The sequence below is a fragment of the Nyctereutes procyonoides genome, unplaced genomic scaffold, assembly GCF_905146905.1.
Source record: "Nyctereutes procyonoides isolate TBG_1078 unplaced genomic scaffold, NYPRO_anot_genome, whole genome shotgun sequence".
In the NCBI taxonomy this organism is placed as follows: domain Eukaryota; kingdom Metazoa; phylum Chordata; class Mammalia; order Carnivora; family Canidae; genus Nyctereutes; species Nyctereutes procyonoides.
The window spans coordinates 49161400-49180864 of record NW_026575142.1 but is presented as its reverse complement, the minus strand read 5'-3'; the positions used below and the strand labels follow the sequence as shown (position 1 = coordinate 49180864).

The 19465-nt window shown below is 41.4% G+C and overlaps 1 protein-coding gene across 1 annotated transcript in view; it reads left to right on the top strand.

Moving 5' to 3' along the window:
• The first annotated feature begins 5857 nt into the window (after positions 1–5857).
• The window catches only part of EHHADH (enoyl-CoA hydratase and 3-hydroxyacyl CoA dehydrogenase), a 51683-nt gene continuing 38075 nt past the window's right edge, over positions 5858–19465 (top strand). Inside the window, exons 1-3 of the mRNA XM_055308266.1 lie at positions 5858–6010; positions 12053–12156; positions 17772–17944. Of these exons, the coding sequence (XP_055164241.1) occupies positions 5937–6010; positions 12053–12156; positions 17772–17944 (351 nt within the window). The 5' untranslated portion in view covers positions 5858–5936. The remainder of the gene's footprint in view (positions 6011–12052; positions 12157–17771; positions 17945–19465) is intronic.

Sequence of the window (19465 nt, the reverse complement as noted above, 5' to 3'; positions counted from 1 at the left end):
GGTGTAGCTGGTAATGTCTAAATTTTTCTTCTCATGGTGATTCATATGGGAAAAGCTAGCTTGTATAATTATTTAAGTATAAACATTTCTCTGCCCTAGACAGTTTTGCTTACTGTTAGAGAAAAAAAAAAATCAGGGATACCTAGGTGGTTTGGTTGGTTGAGTGTCCAACTCTTGATCTCAGCTCAGGTCCTGATCTTCAGGTTGTGAGTTCAAGTTCTACGTTGGGCTCTACATTGGGCATGGACTCTACTTTTTAAAAAAATCAAATGTGACCTAACCTAAACTATGAATTATGATTCGGAAGAATGGAAGTCATTGCCGTTTCTGTAGCTTCAAATACCAAGATTGCCTTGTTTCCTGTGATGTTCAAGCTGATTTTCTTGCTCTGCCCCTTAAAAGCGCATCTACTGCAGTGACTGCATAGGGCTGTTATGGGTTGAATTGTGTCCCTCAAAAAGATGTGAAGTCCTAACCAGCAAGACCTGTGAACGTGACCTGATTTGGAAATAGGGTCTTTGCAAATGATCAAATTAAGATAGGGTCATTCAATGTCCTTATAAAAAGGGGAAATTTGCACTAAGACGTTCACCCACACAGGGAGAACACCATATGAAAACTGCAGTCATGCTACCACAAAGCCAGAAGCTAGGAGAGGCCTGGAACCAATCCTTCCCTAAAACAAAAACATCATGCTAACTGAAAGCCAGGCACAAAGGCCACATATTGTGGGATTCCAATTATGTGAAATATGTGGAATAGGCAAATTTGTTAATGGGCACAGGGTTTATTTTGGGGTGATTAAAATGTCCTGGAATTTGAGAGTGGTGATTGTGTACATCTTGTGACTATAATAAAAACCACTGAATTGTACAATTTAAAAGGATAAATTGTGTAGTGTGAGTTATATTTCAATTAAAAATTCATTATCCTTTTAAAAAAAGATCATATCACTTGAAATTTAAAAGGGAAAAATGTTTTTCTGGATGGGGGAAGGGAGCAAACACAAGTTAAGGAAACATGAATATGATGTGATTGATGACAGGTGATAAGCAGTGCTCACTGAAAAGCTGAGACATGGTCTTTATATATGCTCAATAATACATCATTGCTCTCTGACATTTCAATCAGTGAAGATAATTGAACTGACTGCGTCATTTTTCTGCCACAGTTGGAACTTCTCTAGGAACCCTGATAGATTATCTTCATCGTGAAGATATTGAATACCATGTGTGTATTTGTGTGTGTTATATCTCCAAAGTTCAACACTTGAGCAAGTGACTTGAAATTATGGAAATTGTCATTACTAATATTATTGGTACAGTGAAGAAATTATTTATATCGTATCTCTTATTTCAAGTACTTATGTGAGCAGATTTTCTCCTCAAATGTCGGCCAACTTCAATGTGGAAGAGCATACTCACTGCCCACTTCTTCACTGTATTAGTTAGGACAGGTTAAAATTCTTTAACAAACAAGGATACCTGGGTGGCTCAGTGGTTGAGTGTCTACCTTTGGCTCGGGTCCCAGGAGCAAGGTCCTGGGAGCAAGGTCCATATCGAGCTCTCCACAGGGAGCCTGCTTCTCCCTCTGCCTGTGTCTCTGCCTCTCTCTGTGTCTCTCATGAATAAATAAATAATCTTTAAAAAATAAAAAAAAATTATTTGACAAACAGACCCACATTTATTTATTTCTTTCTCTTGTAAAAGTCCATGTTGGTTCTAGTCAGCAGGCAAATCTCTCCCATAAGATCATTTGGTAAGTCAGGCTTTTTTTTTTTTTTTTTTTTAAGTCAGGCTTCTATCTGTGGCTCTATCCTTCTCTGAGGCCCTGTGCCCATTTATATCCCACAGTGAAAGGGGAAAGGATGTGAAAGAAAACATGTTACAGATATTATCACTCCAGCTGGAAGGTAATATTTTTCATTTGTTCCAGAAAAATCTGAGAAGTCAACTCTGATGGCTTCATGCCACTGTTGAATGAAGTTTCACAACACAAGTTTAGATAGTCCTCTCCATTCTTACTGTGAGAACATATTTGCATGATCTAGCACACAAAAGTTCTATATTTACATTCCTTTATTTGTCTTATAGGTTTTAAAACCTCTTCTAGGTGTTCTAGGTGTGCCTGCCTGGCTCAGTTGGTAGAGCATGCAACACTTGATCTCAGGGTCATGAGTTCAAGACCCACACTAGGCATAGAGTTTACTTAAAAACACACATGCACAAAACTTCTTCTGACGAAATGATCTATTTTCAAAAGTTGCAACACAACAACCATAAAGTGACATCATTAAGCAGAGCATTAATATACAAATGACATAAGAGTGCAATAGCCAAGAGAAAAGACATCCTGTTAAGTAGCGCTTATTGAGACAAATTAAATGAGAAGACAACTTAAGAATAAACAATTCAGGGATCCCTGGGTGGCGCAGCGGTTTGGTGCCGCCTGCAGCCTGGGGTGTGATCCTGGAGACCTGGGATCGAGTCCCATGCCGGGCTCCCTGCATGAGCCTGCTTCTCCCTCTGCCTGTGTCTCTGCCTCTCTCTCTCTCTCTCTGTCTCAATAAATAAAATCTTAAAGAAAAAAAGATTTTATTTATTTAGTCATGAGAGATACAGAGAGGCAGAGACACAGGCAGAGGGAGAAGCAGGCTCCCTGCAGGGAGCCCAATGTGGGACTCAATCCTGAGACTCGGGGATCACACCCTGAGCCAAAGGCAGATGCTCAACCGCTGAGCCACCCAGGTGTCCTGAGACTGAATAGATTTAGACAGTTTATTATTTACACAGATGGCAAAAGAAAGATCAGCAGGGTATCAGCTTCCTGTATTCTTTGTCCCACAGGATGACACCAAAAGGAAGAGGCCTGATGACAGGTCACAGGAACTGTGGGTCATTCTGTTATTGAGGAAAAGAGCAGAGTGGGCACTTGGAGGAAATAGAGTAAAGGCCCTCTTAAATTTGCCCATGGGTGTCTCACTTGCTTACCTCAGTCCCTGCCCTGTTGAAGAGCCAACTCTAACCTACTGTCAAACAGCTCTAGAGATTTACATAGAAGTTCGCAGCTTGTACCAGGGAGAAAGTTCTGCGTTCAACTAAAACTAGGGAAATAGATGGGACATGTCCTATGGCTAACACCTCCAAGATAGAGGTGAGAACCTGCCTCAAACAGCTCTACAGCAGGGCGCCTGGGTGGCTCAATCAGTTGAGAATCTGCCTTCAGCTTGGATCGTGATCCAATGTAGGGATCCAGCCCTACATTGTGCCCCATATTGGGCTCCCTGCTCAGCAGGGAGCCTGCTTCTCCCTCTCTCCCCTCCCCCCTCCTCCCTGCTTGTGCTCTCTGCTCTCTCTATGCACTCTCTCTCAAGTAAAATCTTAAAACAAAACTCCACACCATGTTCATCTCCCCTTGATCCAGGAAGAATTTCAGCCCATTCAGAACTGTTAAGTCTTGCCTACGTGGCCTTTGTGGAGACATCTGACATTGTTAGGAGGCCTCTGTGGAGTTGTTCCCCTAGAAACCAGTATCTGAAATAAGATGAAGCTGAATGTATCGCTTCCTATAATTTCCAGTTTCTCCCAAGCAGAACAGACTGTTAGTCTTACATCAAGTTTTTGAGGAGGTGGAGTTCAGGGGTTGGCAAATTTTCAGAGGTACCAGAGATTGATATCACCTGTAGAAGCTGGGTTTTGCCAAATGTTGGCACTCAGAGGTGTGCACTGGATTGTGATTGGTCATTAGGAATTAGGGCTGTCCTTGTTAGATTGGCTGTCAGTTTATGGATTGGACACGTTCAGACTGCTGCATGTTCTCAGGGCTTCAAGGCAATTCTACTTTCCTAGAACTTGGAACCTGTTATATTCAAGAGGTCAAAAAAAATGTGAAAATAGTTCCTAGTCATTGCTAAGATTTGTGAAACATCAGCGAACAAAATCATTCCATCATTCTGTCTTGTTTTCCTCTGAAACTTACGGACTACCTTCTGACCACTTGTGGACTATGGAAACCACCAGAGGTCTATGGCATCCAGAAAAACATTGTTTCTGGGGTGTACTTTTGGAGAGAAGGGGCTGGGCCTGGTTTATCTTTAGTCTCCTGCCTAGGCCTAGCACATAGTGGTGTTGTGCCCAAAATTGCGAATCCGAGAAACCACCAAGGAGCCGACACCAATGCAAACACACGAGGGTTTATTTATAAGCTCGAGCTTGGGTCCAAGTATACTCCGCACAGCAGAGCAGGGGCTTGGACCCCGAAGTGGGTTACAGCTGGGTTTTTTTTTTTTTAAGATTTATTTATTTATTTATGATAGAGAGAGAGAGGCAGAGACACAGGAGGAGGGAGAAGCAGCTCCATGCCGGGAGGCCGACGTGGGACTCGATCCCGGGACTCCAGAATCGCGCCTTGAGCCAAAGGCAGGTGCTAACCCGCTGAGCCACCCAAGGATCCCCACAGCTGGGTTTTTTATGGGCTGGTCTAGGGGATTTTCAGAAGGGGTGGAGGAATTTTTTTTTTTTCCCAATATGGGGGAAAGGGTGGGGGAGTTTCTTAAGATCTGATATGGGATTCTCTACTGAGAGCATTTCTGAGCTCTGTTGTCTTTCTGATATGGGATTCCCTGCCGAGGACATTCTGCAGTTTTTCCTGTAAAGTTCAGCTCTTATTCCCAGGGGCCTAAGATGGCTGTACTTGTGCTAATGCTAAACTTGAGGTGGAATGGCCTTAATTTTTCTCGGCCTCCACACTGGGGGCTCAATTCATGGATGAATAAAGTATTAGAAATCACAATCCTTAGAAATGACGGAAGAAGAAAAGAGAGGGTTTTTTTTTTTCTGTATGTCTATTTTTCTATCTATATAAAAGATGCCGGATGTTAACTAAACTTATTGTAGCAACCATTTCCCGATCAATGCGAGTCAAATCATTATGCTGTACAACTTTGACTTATATAATGATGTATGTCATTATGTATATATAATGAGATATGATTATATCTCAACAAAATTTATATATATAACATATATATTGAGATATATCTCAACAAAAAAATTTTTTAAAGATTTTTTTATTTATGATAGACATAGAGAGAGAGAGAGAGAGAGAGAGAGAGGCAGAGACACAACACAGGAGGAGGGAGAAGCAGGCTCCATGCCAGGAGCCTGACCCGGGACTTGATCCCGAGACTCCAGGATCGTGCCCTGGGCCAAAGGCAGGCGCTAAACCGCTGAGCCACCCAGGGATCCCCTAACTCAACAAAATTTATATATAAATTATATATATTATATATACAACATATATATAATGAGATATGATTACATCTCAACAAAATTGGGGGAAACTTTTTTAAAAAGAAAAAAGGTTAGGGCAGACAAGGCACCCATACATTTCACTAGGCTGCGCCGTTATAGTTAAGGCATAAAACTACTGTTATGTTAAGTGGTTGGCACCACACCGACTTGGGTGAAATTCATCATGTGTGTACTGTTCCAAGCGTGTGTCAGGTCACCTTAATCGTCATGGCTCCAGGTATCTATCCCTGTTAAGAAGGATCATAAAGCTGAAAACCGATGACAGCTCCACCGACTTAGTGAAGCCAGGAGGCTCCCGGGGGGGTTGCCACCTTGGACTTGCTGCCAGTGGCACCACTGCCCGCGGGCCTCTCCGATCTGCGCGGTGACGCGAGCCCAGGCCGAGGAAGGGATCACGAGCGTCTGCGGAGCGCGGGGCTGGGGTCCCGGGAGGAGGGGAGGGGGCGGCGGTGCCGGGTGTCCGCGGGCGGGCGCGGGGGCGAGCGCGGGGGCGGGCGCGGGGGCGGCGCCGGGCTCGCATTGGCCCAGCGGGCGCCCCTCCTGCGGCGGGCGGCGCGGGCAGCGGGGGAAGCGGCATCGCCCGCCCAGCGCGGGAGGCGCCGGCGACCTCCGCGCCCGGGAGCCATGGCCGAGTACGAGCGGCTGCGCAACTGCCTGGCGCTGATCCGCCTCCGAAACCCGCCGGTCAACGCCATCAGGTAACGGCTCGGCCGCCCCCAGCCCGGCCCGGCGGGCAGCCCTCCGGCGGGGCTCGACTCCGCGGCGGGTGTAGACGCCGGAAGCCACGGGCACGGATGGGACCGCGGCGCCTGCCAGGCTTCGTGCTTGGGTCAGCTTGGGCGTTCGCTGCGAACTCTGATGCGAGCGAGTGTCGCTGGTGAGGAAAGGCAGCTGAGGCTCAGAGGCAGAGAGCTGGGACGTGGGGCAGCTGGGCTCGAACCCGGGCCGTCGGCGCCGGCTGCGTGCTGCACCCGTGGGCTGGCGGGCAGCGCTGACTTCTCGGGCGCGCTCGACTCCAAAGGCACAGGGCCAGCGGGACCTTGATCCCTCCTCACTTCCCAGCCTCGAGTCCGGGCCACCCTAATGTGTGGCCGAATGATCTAGAAATTCCCACTTGTAAATAAGTAAATGTCCCTCATTAATGCCCAGGCAGTGAGGACAGGCGAATTGTGGCATGGTGCAGAAGTGCAAAGTTCTTTCTCCTCGTCTGTTCTAGACTTGGAGGCGTTGGTGCTTCAGTGGAGGATACGCTGGTTTGGAGGAAGCCGGCTAAGTAGCATTTTCTGAAAAACGACTGTGCAGTTTATCTTCTTTTATTTCACCGTGGAGCACCTTCCTTGTTAAACCGCACACGGATTTGTTCCGTGCACTTACAGCAGTGCTTTCCAGACTGGTTGTTTTTCCGGTTTCAATTTTTTTTTTTTAAGATTTATTCATTTATTCATGAGAGACACAGACACACGGAGAGAGAGGCAGAGACACAGGCAGAGGGAGAAGCAGGCTCCATGCAGGGAGCCCGACACAGGACTCGATCCTGGGACTCCAGGATCAGGCCCTGGGCCGAAGGCAGATGCTCAACCGCTGAGCCACCCAGGCGTCCCTAATTTTAAAAATGTTTAATTATGTAGGTTTGGTTCTTGGCATGTCTTTGTTAAAAGGATAGTGATCATCAGCCTAGGAAAGAGCCACCCATCCTCAGAGAGTAGGATTAGCAAAAATTATAATTTACGAGGAATATATAAAACAGGGAAGAAAGACCTTTGATCAACATTTTTATCACATACCGCTGGAGCAAAAAAGATACAGCAATGAGGAGACCTGCTAATTTTTATCTTAGAGTCATCAGATTTGATTTTATCATGAGTATTAATATAACAATTCATATTTTTTTAATTTTTTTAAATTTATTTATGATAGTCACATAGAATGAGAGAGAGAGAGGCAGAGACACAGGCAAAGGGAGAAGCAGGCTCCATGCACCGGGAGCCTGACGTGGGATTCGATCCCGGGTCTCCAGGATCGCGCCCTGGGCCAAAGGCAGGCGCCAAACCGCTGCGCCACCCAGGGATCCCCACAATTCATATTTTTAATATAAGCTATTGCACTTAATAATACCAAAAAAGTGCTAGAATAAAATCTTGTAAGGATATGTCCACCTTCTTGCCAGTCTCAGAAAAAGAAAGCAAAATATCCATTGTTTTGGTTTTGATGAAGAAAAACATAATATCATTACATATCCCTTTTGGACTTGTCTCTATTTTAGTTAGAGATACTAGATATTAGGACTCTGCCTCAGCCTCTGCTCATAACCAGAAACCATTTCCGACATTAACTTGGTAAAAAGGCTTCACAGTCTAATACTCATAACTAGAAATATTTTCTCATAGGAATTTTAAGCATTTCTCATATTTACCCCGCCCCACCCCCCATGCAACAGAAATGTTTGTATCTACCTCATATCATAACATTGTGGTGAAGTCTCCCTCCACTAGAGATCATAAACTGGCATTGCACAGATGTTAGCTACCATCATGGCAAACCCATGCAGCAGGCCCTGCTGCCACCTGGGGTTTATTTCAGCTTCATCAAGTTTTCTCTACTTGGGAATGCTTTCCCATTCTTTCTTCTATCTTCTCAAGTCATATAAATACATTTTTAAAGATTGCGGTTTTTTTTTTAAGATTTTAGTTTTTAAAAAGATTTTATTTATTTATTCATGAGAGACACACAGAGGCAGAGACACAGGCAGAGGGAGAAGCAGGCTCCATGCAGGGAGCCCAACGTGGGACTCGATCCTAGGTCTCCAGGATCACACCCGGGGCTGAAGGTGGCACTAAACTGCTGAGCCACCGGGGCTGCCCAAAGATTGGGTTTTTTATAATCTCTACACCCAGTGTGAGTTTTGAACTTACGACCCCAAGGTCAAGAGTCACCTGCTTTATTGACTGAGCCAGCCAGGCACCCATCCTGAAGTTATATTTTACCTCATACGTATCCCTCCATGTTCATCAAAATTAACAGGTTGCCTATTTTTTTCTTTCCTTTCTTAAGATTTTATTTTTTTGTAAAGATTTTATTTATTTATCCATGAGAAACACACACACACACACACACAGAGAGAGAAAGAGAGAGAGAGAGAGAGAGGCAGAGACACAGGCAGAGGGAGAAGCAGGCTTCATGCAGGGAGCCCGACATGGGACTGGATCCCGGGTCTCCAGGATCAGGCCCTGCGCTGAAGGTGACACTAAACTGCTGGGCCACTGGGGCTGCCCTTAAGATTTTTTTTTTTACAGATTTTATTTATTTATTCATGATAGACATAGAGAGAGAGAGAGAGAGAGGCAGAGACACAGGCAGAAAGAAGGAGAAGCAGGCCCCCTGCAGGTAGCCTGATGGGGACTCGATCCCGGGACTCCAGGATCGCGCCCTGGGCTGAAGGCAGGCACTAAACCACTGAGCCACCCAGGGATCCCCTGCCCTTAAGATTTTATTTTTAAATAATCTCCACCCACAATGTGGAGTTTCAGCTCCACAAGAGTCGCATGTTCCACTGACTGAGCCAGCCAGGCACCCTCCTATCATTTTTTTCTTTAGACTTTTCTTTCCTTCCTTCTTCCTTCTTCCCTTTTTCCTTTCCTACTTCTACATAGGAAATTATCTTCCTAGCACAGTGATTCTTATTTGAATTTTTTTTTTTTGGCCAGACAAATAGTTTAAATCCTTTGCTAGTTCTGCAGCCAAGTTTCCTTACATTCGGATGAATGCCAACCTCTTTGTAAGGGTAGGACATGTCTGATTACTAGGCCTGTCTCTCAGAACAATGGCTTTCATGTTTTGTTTTGTTTTTTGTTTTTTTTTTTTTACTGTAATCCACACAGTAAGAAATCCTATGTCTTACATAGCAACCTGATACATACACAAATACATAACTGAAAACAAAGTTTTGTAAAACAAAATTTATCCTCATGGGGCGCCTGGATGGCTCAGTCTGTTAAGCATCCAACTCTTGATTTCAGCCCACGTCTTGATCTGCAGGGGACAGGTCGTGACTTCAAGCCCTGCACTGGGCTCTGCATTGGGTGTGAAGTTTACTAAAAACAAAGAAAAAACAAAAAAAGATGAAAAACAAAAACGACCCAAACCCTTATCCTTATGTGTTATGTAGTTTGTCATATTCTATTTTTCTCTTCTCTTCTACTTCTTTGACTTAAAAAAATGCTGATCACAAACTGCAAACATGATTTGGTGACCTTTGGTTTTTTGTTTTTTTTTATTTTTATTTATTTATGATAGTCACACACACACACAGAGAGAGAGAGAGAGAGGCAGAGACACAGGCAGAGGGAGAAGCAGGCTCCATGCACCAGGAGCCCGACGTGGGATTCGATCCTGGGTCTCCAGGATCACACCCCGGGCCAAAGGCAGGCGCCAAACCGCCAAACCGCTGCGCCACCCAAGGATCCCTGGTGACCTTTGGTTTTAAAGAAAAACTGTCACAAGAAACACCACTTAAAATCAGAGCAGCTAAAGAGCTTTGGTTGGCACCCATGAAAATGTTACCTTTACTCTAGACTTGATTTCTCCATACGTGGACACTATTAAGAGGAGAAAATAATTTTACCGCTGCAACCTTATCATTGCTACAAGGCTGGTCCCTTTATTCAGCTTGGATCTAGTAAAGCTGTATTTACAGCTATTTTCATTTCTCTCTGTTTTTTGCAAAGGTAGCAAGACCATAAGAAATAAAAGAGTTTGGTTGAAAATGGGAGAAGCCAGCCTCTTGTCCTCAATGGCACTGATTTTGGCACTACTTTTGCAGCCATCATTTTCTCAGAGGAAATATTTGTGTTTTGGACTTCCAAGTATTCTGGTTGGGTCCAAATCACATTAACAGATCTGGTTTCTTTCTTCCTTTTCCTTTTTTAATTTGTTTAAAGATAGATTTATTTATTTATTTATTTATTTATTTATTTATTTATTTATTTATTTATTTATTTATTTTAGAGAGAGCAAGCAAGCACAAGGGGAGGGGGCGAGGAAGAGTATCTCTAGCAGACTCCCCACTGAGCACGGAGCCAACTGGGAGGGGGTTCCTGGTAGGGCTGGATGTATAGGGGAGTACTGTTGGGATAGGAGTCTCAATCCCATGACCCTGAGATCATGACCTGAGCCAAGATAAAGGGTTGGTGCTTAACAACTAGCCACCCAGGTGCTTCTCACAGATTTGGTTTCTAAGTAACCAGTCAAAGCCAAGAGATTTTGTTTGATTTCATCTAGGTTAAATGGTGAAAAGTAACTAGTTGGGAGGGAGTTAATATATACACAAATATCTCCTTTATTGCCTGAGGTTTTAACTCATAGTTGTTGATCCAAACAATCTGGCTTTTCCCAAAGTTTGCTTTTTGTTTTAAGATTTTTTTTTCACCCTGTACACTAAAACATTTTACCCAGAATGCTTAGAATTCCAATGCAAAACTGATTGGACTCTGGTTCTATCATTTTTCTTTGCTTAAATTCCTCTTCACATTTCCTAGGTTCTCCTCCATCATGATCCCTTGACACTCGTTGATCCTTTAGTTCTTGGCAAATTCTCTTCTCTTGATCTTTGTGACTTTGGGCTCCCTTGGTACTGAATCACTCTGCTGAGCCTACCCACTTCTTCAACGAGGGTGTACCCAGAGGATTTACTCTCAGTTCTCTTTTCCTTTGACAGACTCATTCAATCTTGACTGTCTTCTGTAGATGACTCCTTCATCAACTGTAATGTAGCCGTCTATTACATGCCTTTTCTTTTCCAGACCTTGCCTTTGCCTCCTAAAATAGCATTAGGTTTGGTTGTCAGAGACAGAAAACTCAAAAGAGTAGTGGGTGAAACAAGAAAAGGCTGGCTTCTTTCACAGCAGGGTCTTAGAATGGTGTGACTGCTCCACAACCATCAGGGACCCCGTCTGTTTATCTCTTGCTCTGCCATACTCAATACGTGGCTTCCACCTTTTGGTCCACGATGGCTGCTCGTGATCCAGCCATCACATCCCCATTCCTGCCAGAAAAGGAAAAGAGAGAAGCATACCTAATCCTTTAAGGATGCTTGCCAAAGTCGCTGCCATCCTATTGGCCAGAACTTAATGCCTTATGCTGGGTTTACTGCATAGCAGGCTGAAAAAATGCACCTTTACTTTGGGCAATCACGTATCCAGCTAAAAACTAGATGCTTAATCCTTGGAAGAAAGTGGGGAGGACGGAATATTTGGGGTAATTTGAAGCCCCTGCCACATCTCTTAGGTTGTTTCTTGTAGAGTGTTTCAGTTTTCCTCTATTTTGCCAATATGACAAATCCAAAGTAAGTTCTTCTTTTTGTGAATGTCCACATCACTTTCTTTGTACTTTTATTACAGTACTCATCTTACTGTGACATTTTGTTGTTTCCTAGGATGTTGTATACTTTTACTGTACATAGAAGATGTACAATAGTATTTTAAAATTGATGAATGTTGCTTCTGAGTGGCCACAGTTACAGCAAAGTCCAGGAAGATAAGGCTTTTTAAAAGTTTATTCATTTACTCAGTTCTATGCTTCACAGTTGACATTTATATTATCAGTTGATCAAATTAGTGAAAACTTAATAATAAGTAACTAGAGTTTTTATCCATTGTGTGTATGTTTCATTTTTAGAAGAGGAAAAAACTCTGAGATGGTAGAAATTAAATTCTAATGCCTCATGTAATTTTTTTTCCTTTTAGTATGGCTGTACTCCGTGGAATAAAAGAGGGATTACAGAAAGCTACCACAGACCGTACAGTAAAAGCTATTGTGCTTTGCGGAGCAGATGGCAAATTCTCTGCAGGTAACCAGTCTCTAACCCTCTCCCACTGCCTCCGGAAACCAGTTACAGACTGAGACCGACACTGCATGAGCTGTCCTATGGGTAATGCCTTAGGGTGGGTAAAGGATATGGAAGAAGTGAGTGGGAGTGAGAAATATTGTTGAGAGACAAGAGTAACAAAGAGACCCAGAGAAGACTCTGACCTTACTCTGTTTTATATTGGATTGGGTCTTTGGAGGATGTTTAAGTGCATTAGAATACACTAACGAACGGTAGCAGGTATGTATCAACAGTTGCATATGCCTCCACCCTATGTGAGTTTGGGCAAATCCCTGTAATCTCCTGAAGCTCAATTTCTATACTTAGAAAGTAGATAGTAGGGTCACCTGGGTGGCTTAGTTAGTTAAGCATCTGCCTTTGGCTCAGGTCATGATCTCAGGGGTCCTGGGATCGAGCCCCATGTCAGGCTCCCTGCTTAGCGAGGAATCTGCTTCTCCCTCTGTCTCTGCTCCTTCGTCCTGTGTGCACTCTCTGTCTCTGCTCTCTCTCTGAAATAAGAATATAAAATCTTGGGAAAAAAAAAACCAGAAAATAGTAACATCTATCTTAACAGTTTTTTTTTAATTTTTATTTATTTATTTGTGTAGTCACAGAAAGAGAGAGAGAGAGAGACATAGACAGAGACATAGGCAGAGGGAGAAGCAGGCTCCATGCACCGGGAGCCCAATGTGGGATTCGATCCCGGGTCTCCAGGATCGCGCCCTGGGCCAAAGGCAGGCGCTAAACCGCTGCGCCACCCAGGGATCCCCCTATCTTAACAGGTTTTTGTGAGATTTCCATGATATATCTCTGAAAGTCCCTAGTACAGTGCTTACATCAGAAGATGGACAATAAATGTTATTTTTTATTTCACACTGAGACTTGAAATGGAGTTCATTTTTCTTCTGACGGTCACCCATCTCAGTGACCATGGAAATCTTTATTGGGTTATTCCACGGAGATGCAAAAATATTGAAAACATATGGCAAAAGAATCTGACATGGTGATCAGTGGTATTCATGACAACTTTTCTTCTTTTCCCAATTGAATATATTATGCCCTTTGACAAACATCACATGAATATGAGGACGTATGTGATCTTACTGTAGCCAAGAGAATTAAATGTATGCTAATTGAAACCTGAGAAGAGGGATCCTTGGGTGGCGCAGCGGTTTGGCGCCTGCCTTGGCCCAGAGTGCGATCCTGGAGACCTGGGATCGAATCCCATGTCAGGCTCCCGGTGCATGGAGCCTGCTTCTCCCTCTGCCTGTGTCTCTGCCTCTCTCTCTCTCTCTGTATGACTGTCGTAAATAAAAAAAAAAAAAAAAAAAAGAAACCTGAGAAGAAATAGATACTGGAATCATGACAATAAAGAAATGTAAAAATGTTAATCACTATAGTAATTACCATTTATCTTGCCTACTATGTGCCAGAACTGAGGAGGTTATTTATTTATTAATAATGAAAATAGTAGGGCAGCCTGAGTGGCTCAGCGGTTTAGTGCCTGTCTTCCGCCCAGGGCGTGATCCTGGAGACCCAGGATCGAGTCCCACATCGGGCTCCCTGCATGGAGCCTGCTTCTCCCTCTGCCTGTGTCTCTGCCTCTCTCTCTCTCTCTCTCTCTCTCTCTCTGTTCTCTTTCATGAATAAATAAATAAAATATTAAAAAAAAGAAATAAAAAATCTTTAAAAATAATGAAAATAGTAATGTTTTTATACTTACTGTATTTAATCCTCAGTGAATCCTACCATCTCCATTTACAGATGAGAAGGATGAGCCTGAGAGAGATTTAAAAAATGTGGCAAATGTTAACTGGTTATTAAATGACTTACTTGTTGTTTGAAACTGGAGGTCAGGAGCCCAAGGGAATGACTTTGCAGCATGGAGAGAGGGATCCCAATTATGGGAGAATTTGGTACTTTTTTGGTAAGCAAAGAGGTCGAAAAGAAAGAATATAGTTAGAATTCGGAAACAGAAAAAATGATTCTCCTAGAAAACCATTAGGAGTTGTTAGCCTGAATAGATTTATATAGAACAATGCACCCAACAATTGAAAAATATATATTCTCAAATCTGCAACATTTACAAATATGACCAGATACTGGACCACAAAAACTTGTCTCAATAAATTTAGAATATGCCCTCTGACAACACTGCAATTGAACTAGAAATCATTAACAAAAATATAACTAGAAATATTCCTAATATTTTTAGAAATCAAATTCATTCCTTTATGATCTCTGAACCAAAGCAGAAATCATGATATAATTTAGAAAATATTTTTAACTAAATGATAGTGAAAATGCAACGTATGTAACCTGAGGGATACCAGCTAGAGCAAAACTCAGCTTAAAGATATTTATCAGAAAAGATAACAGACTGAAGTGAAACAAGCTAAATATCTGTACTAAGAAACTAACAAAACAAGCAATGAAATGGACCCAATGAGGTAGAAGGAAAGGAATAAGGAGGAGGAAAAATTGATGAGATAGAAACAAATGATTCAAGATTATGTCAAAAGTTAGTTCTTTGCAAGACTAGTAAAACTGACAAAACTTTTGAGAGCTTGATCAAGGAGAAAAAGGGAAGGCACAATGTATATAAGGACTGGTGAACAGGATAACACTGCAGATGCTGTAGCTGTTAAAAAAGATAATGAAAATATTATGGCTCACCAGTATGACTCAAGAGGAAATAGAAAACCATTAAAGAAATTGAATCAGTAATCCAAAGTCTCATAAAGTAAATTCCAGCCCCAGATGACTATTGGTAGGTTCTAACTAAAAAGTCAAGGAAAATATTATTTTAATTTTACAGAAATGTTTTAGGGAATAAAAAAAGAGGGGACATATGTTCGTTTCCTGGGGCTGCCATAACTAGTGACTTAAGCAAGGTCATTTAAAACAACAGAAATTTGTTCTCTCATAGTTTTGGAGAGTAGAAGTTCAAAATCAAGATATCTGCAAGGCCATTCCTACTCCAGAGGCTCTATGGAAGAATCTTTCCTTGCCTGGTGTTCCTTGGCTTGTTGCTCTATCACTCCTATCTCTCTCTGCCTCTCTTCCGATGACTTTCTCCCCTGTGTCTAGATTTCCCTGAGCTTATATAGACACACTCTAATCCACTATGACTTCATTATTACTTAATTATATCTGCAAAGGCCCTATTTCTAAATAAAGTAAGTTTCATCAGTTCAATCCAGTACACTTTACAATTCATTTTGTGAGGCTAGCATAACTATGATACCAACACCTGTCAAAGCCAGTATGAAAAAGCAAAATTTGCGAATGAAATTTGCAATGAAAAGAAAAGCAAAATAAAAAGGCCAGTTTCATTCATAAACCTAGATATAAGAATCTTAATATATTATAAAATTGAAACTAACACTGTATAAAAAGTGGAAGACATCACTTTTTTTCCCCATAACTACTAGATTGGTTGAACATTATAAGATTAATGTATTTCATTCAATTAAAAGAGAAAAATCATATGATTTTTTCAAGAAATGCAGAGAAAACATTTGATAACATTTGACATGCATGAAAATTAAAAATTCCTAGTAAACTAGGTATAGTAAGAAAATGTCTTCATCCGTTTTGGAAAACCCTCAGCAAACATCAAATAAAATGGTAAATCAAAAAGTTTTCCTTATGAGAAAGGAGCAAGACGAGGCTAGCTGCTATTACCATTTCTGTTTGACCTTGTGTTCCAGGCCCTGGCCAGCCCAGTAAGGCCAGAAAAACAAATCAAAGTATACTGATTGGAAAGGAAGAAATGAAACTTCATTATCCAGAAGATATGACAGTGTTTGTAGAAAAATCAAAATAATCTATTAGAAAATTATTAGAATTGATAAGAGAATTTAGTATTTTTTCTGCATAATAAATCAATATCCAAAAATTAATTGCATTTCTATATGCCAGAAATACACAGTGAAAACATGAAATCACTGTACTCTTGTTTGTGCCTTGGTTTCTGTAAAATGGAATAAAAATACTAACCTTACACTGCAAGTAGAAGAATGCAGTATACATTTAAGAATGTGGGCTATGTAGTTAAATTGCTGGAGTTCAAGTTCTTATTCTACCCATAATTAACTGCTCATGTGTTTGAACTACTACCTAACAGCATAAATCCTTAACTTCCTGACCTGTGAAATGAGGATCATTATACTACTTAACCTAGGTGTTAAGAAAATTAAATAAGAGAGCATCAGAAACTACTTAGCATGGTGCCTGGTGTAAAGTATTTATCCAATACATGCTAACTGCTATTAGGACATGAAAATCATTTAAATCTGAAGTTACAGGACTGATAAGCCTAAGATGCAGGTTGAAATAGATCTTGTTACTCTCTTTTTAAAAAATATTTGATTTATTTATTCATGAGAGACACAGAGAGAGAGAGAGAGAGAGAGGCAGAGACACAGATAGAGGGAGCAGCAGGCTCCATGCAGGGAGCCTGGTGTGGGACTTGATTCCGGTACTTTGGGATCATGTCCTGAGCCAAAGGCAGATGCTCAACCACTGAGCCACCCAGGTGTCCCATAGATCTTGTTTCTCTTAAACCAAAAAGGAATCTAAATAACTATAACAATAGATTAGAATATGAATATGATAGATTGGTAAGAAAAAAACATAATGCTAGGTAAGGAGTGGGTAGAAACAAAAAGATGAATAGCCTGAATGTGAAATAATTGCTTTAACTTTTTAACGTATACCAAGCTTAATGTTTTTAAAGAGTAGATAATCAATAGGGAAAATGCTCAGTATTTATAATGTTATGTAAAAAAAGGAAAATATGAAAAATAATGTTACAGAATGCTGTCAATATTGTTAAATATATATTATAGTAAACTTCCGCTTAATTCTCTGGTAAGTCATTTAAGATAGGTGTTGAGGGCAGCCTAAGTGGCTCAGTGGTTTAGCGCCTGCCTTAGGCCCAGCATGTGATCCTGGAGACCCAGGATCAAGTTCCACGTTGGGCTCCCTGCATGGGGCCTACCCGGCACTCCACCTCACAACCCTGAGATCATGACCTGAGCCGAAACTAAGAGTTGGATGCTCAACCAAATGAGCTACCCAGGGGCCCTTGACTTTTAAAAATTTTTTTAAAGGTAGAGTTGTTATCTGTCACATGGAAAGACAGATTTTATTTTATTTTATTTTATTTTATTTTATTTTATTTTATTTAAGATTGTATTTATTCATGAGAGACACAGAGAGAGAGGCAGGGACACAGGCAGAGGGAGAAGCAGAAGGAGGAGCAGGCTCCATGCAGGGAGCCTGACATGGGACTCGATCCCAAGTCTCCAGGATCAGGCCCTGGGCTGAAGGGCACTAAACCACTGAACCACCCGGGCTGCCCTGGAAAGACAGATTTTAGAAGATTACAGGATTCCTGGTCAAGATTTGAGGATTTTCTCCCATGTTGTTCTACATTTTCTAGGTTGATTTTCCTTCACTGTGTGTCCAACTAAAGAATAAAATGTTTCATGGGCCCAAAGAGGTTCCTTGAGAGTTATCTGTTACATTATTGTTATGTTAACAAAGCCCAGATCTTTCTCAGCTCTCTTTTTCTTTGTCTATGTCCTTAGGTGCTGATATCCACAGCTTTGGTGAGCCCAGAAAGTCTGGCCTTGTAATAGGACATATAGTAGATGAAATACAGAGAACTGAGAAGCCCGTGGTGGCAGCTATTCAAGGCCTGGCTTTAGGAGGGGGACTGGAGCTGGCACTGGGCTGTCACTATAGGATTGCCCATGCAGAGGTAACAGCTCAAGCTCGATATGGGGCTTGGTGTGGGAGGCTTTTTTTTAAGTCAAAATCTAAATGCTATGTAAGCCTCAGAGGTGAGCATTTTAAAAGACTAGTTCACAGGTTGACAACTCCTGTATTTTTAGTGCTGGTTTTTCAGCTGCCACATACCAGCACAGTAGTAGTAGTTGAAATATGACCATTCTGATGGGTAAATAGCTATTAGTCTGAGCCTGTGACTATTCCTTTGCTTCCCCTAACCCTAGTCTTTGGGTTTCCCCAAGATCCACCAACTAAAAGGGAACTCCTGGGCCAGTACAGGGCCCCCAGGACTCTGCTTCAGTGGTATGGTCCACATTCGGTTCATCTGAGCTGTGTTCATGAGATAAAGGTTTAAAGTATTTTGACTATCATTCCTGAATATGCTTACTTATTTAAATTTTTATTTCCTATCTCAAAGGTTTCAGTTTTGTGGTCCCTCATAATTATCAGTACCCAGGAAGACAATTTCCTATTTGAAAATAGCACAAAACTGCAAATCTATTTGTTTCTAATAGATTGTAAATAGATTTAATTTGTCCTTTTAGACATGTAGATGATACCAATCTTATAATGGTAACATTTTTGCAAGTAACATATTTTTCTACTTATAAAGATAACATTGATCATTGTAATAGACTAGGAAATACAGGAAACTATAAAGATGTAAACTAAAATCACCATATACTCACAGTTCAGAAATAACCACTATTTGCATTCTATTTTGTTTTCTTCTGGTATTTTTCCTATTTAATATTTTGTCCTTACAGCTTTTTTTTTCTTTGCTATCTTTTTAAAGTTTTATTTATTTATTTTAGAGAGAGAATGAGAATGTGCACACATGTGCCAAAGTGGGGAAAAGGCAGAAGGGAGAGAACCTTTAGGCAGACTCCCCACTGAGCTCAGAGCCCTGCTCAAGGCTCGATCTCACAACCTATGAGATCATGACCTGAGCTGAAACCAAGAATTGGACACTTAACTGATTGAGCCACTCAGGCTCCCCTGATTTGCCTTCACTTTCAAAGCTACTTTTGCCAGGTATAGAATTATTGTTTGACAGGTTTTTTTCTTTCAGTGCTTTGCCTATGTCATCCCACTGCCTTTGGCCTCCATGGTTTCTGATGAGAAATTTGCTGTTAATCTTATTTTAAATAGTCTTTAAAAATATTGTTTTAAATGGATGTATAGTTTTGTTATATATATATATATGTTATATATATATATATATGTTACATATATATATTATTTAACTATTTACTTATGGCATTTTAAGTTTTATAAAGGCTTATGAATAAAGACATATATCCTAAGTGCTTGTTTTTCTGTGTCCCTCTTACCATGCCTTCTGCATACTGAGTGCAGACCTAGTTATGAACAATAATAGGTCGGTGGATGGGGATGATCAGTAGTGGAAAAAAACATGACTGACTGTTAGGAAAGCCTTGCAAGAGAGAGGCTCAAATATTAATTTTGAGATTTGTGCAGGGGCAGTATC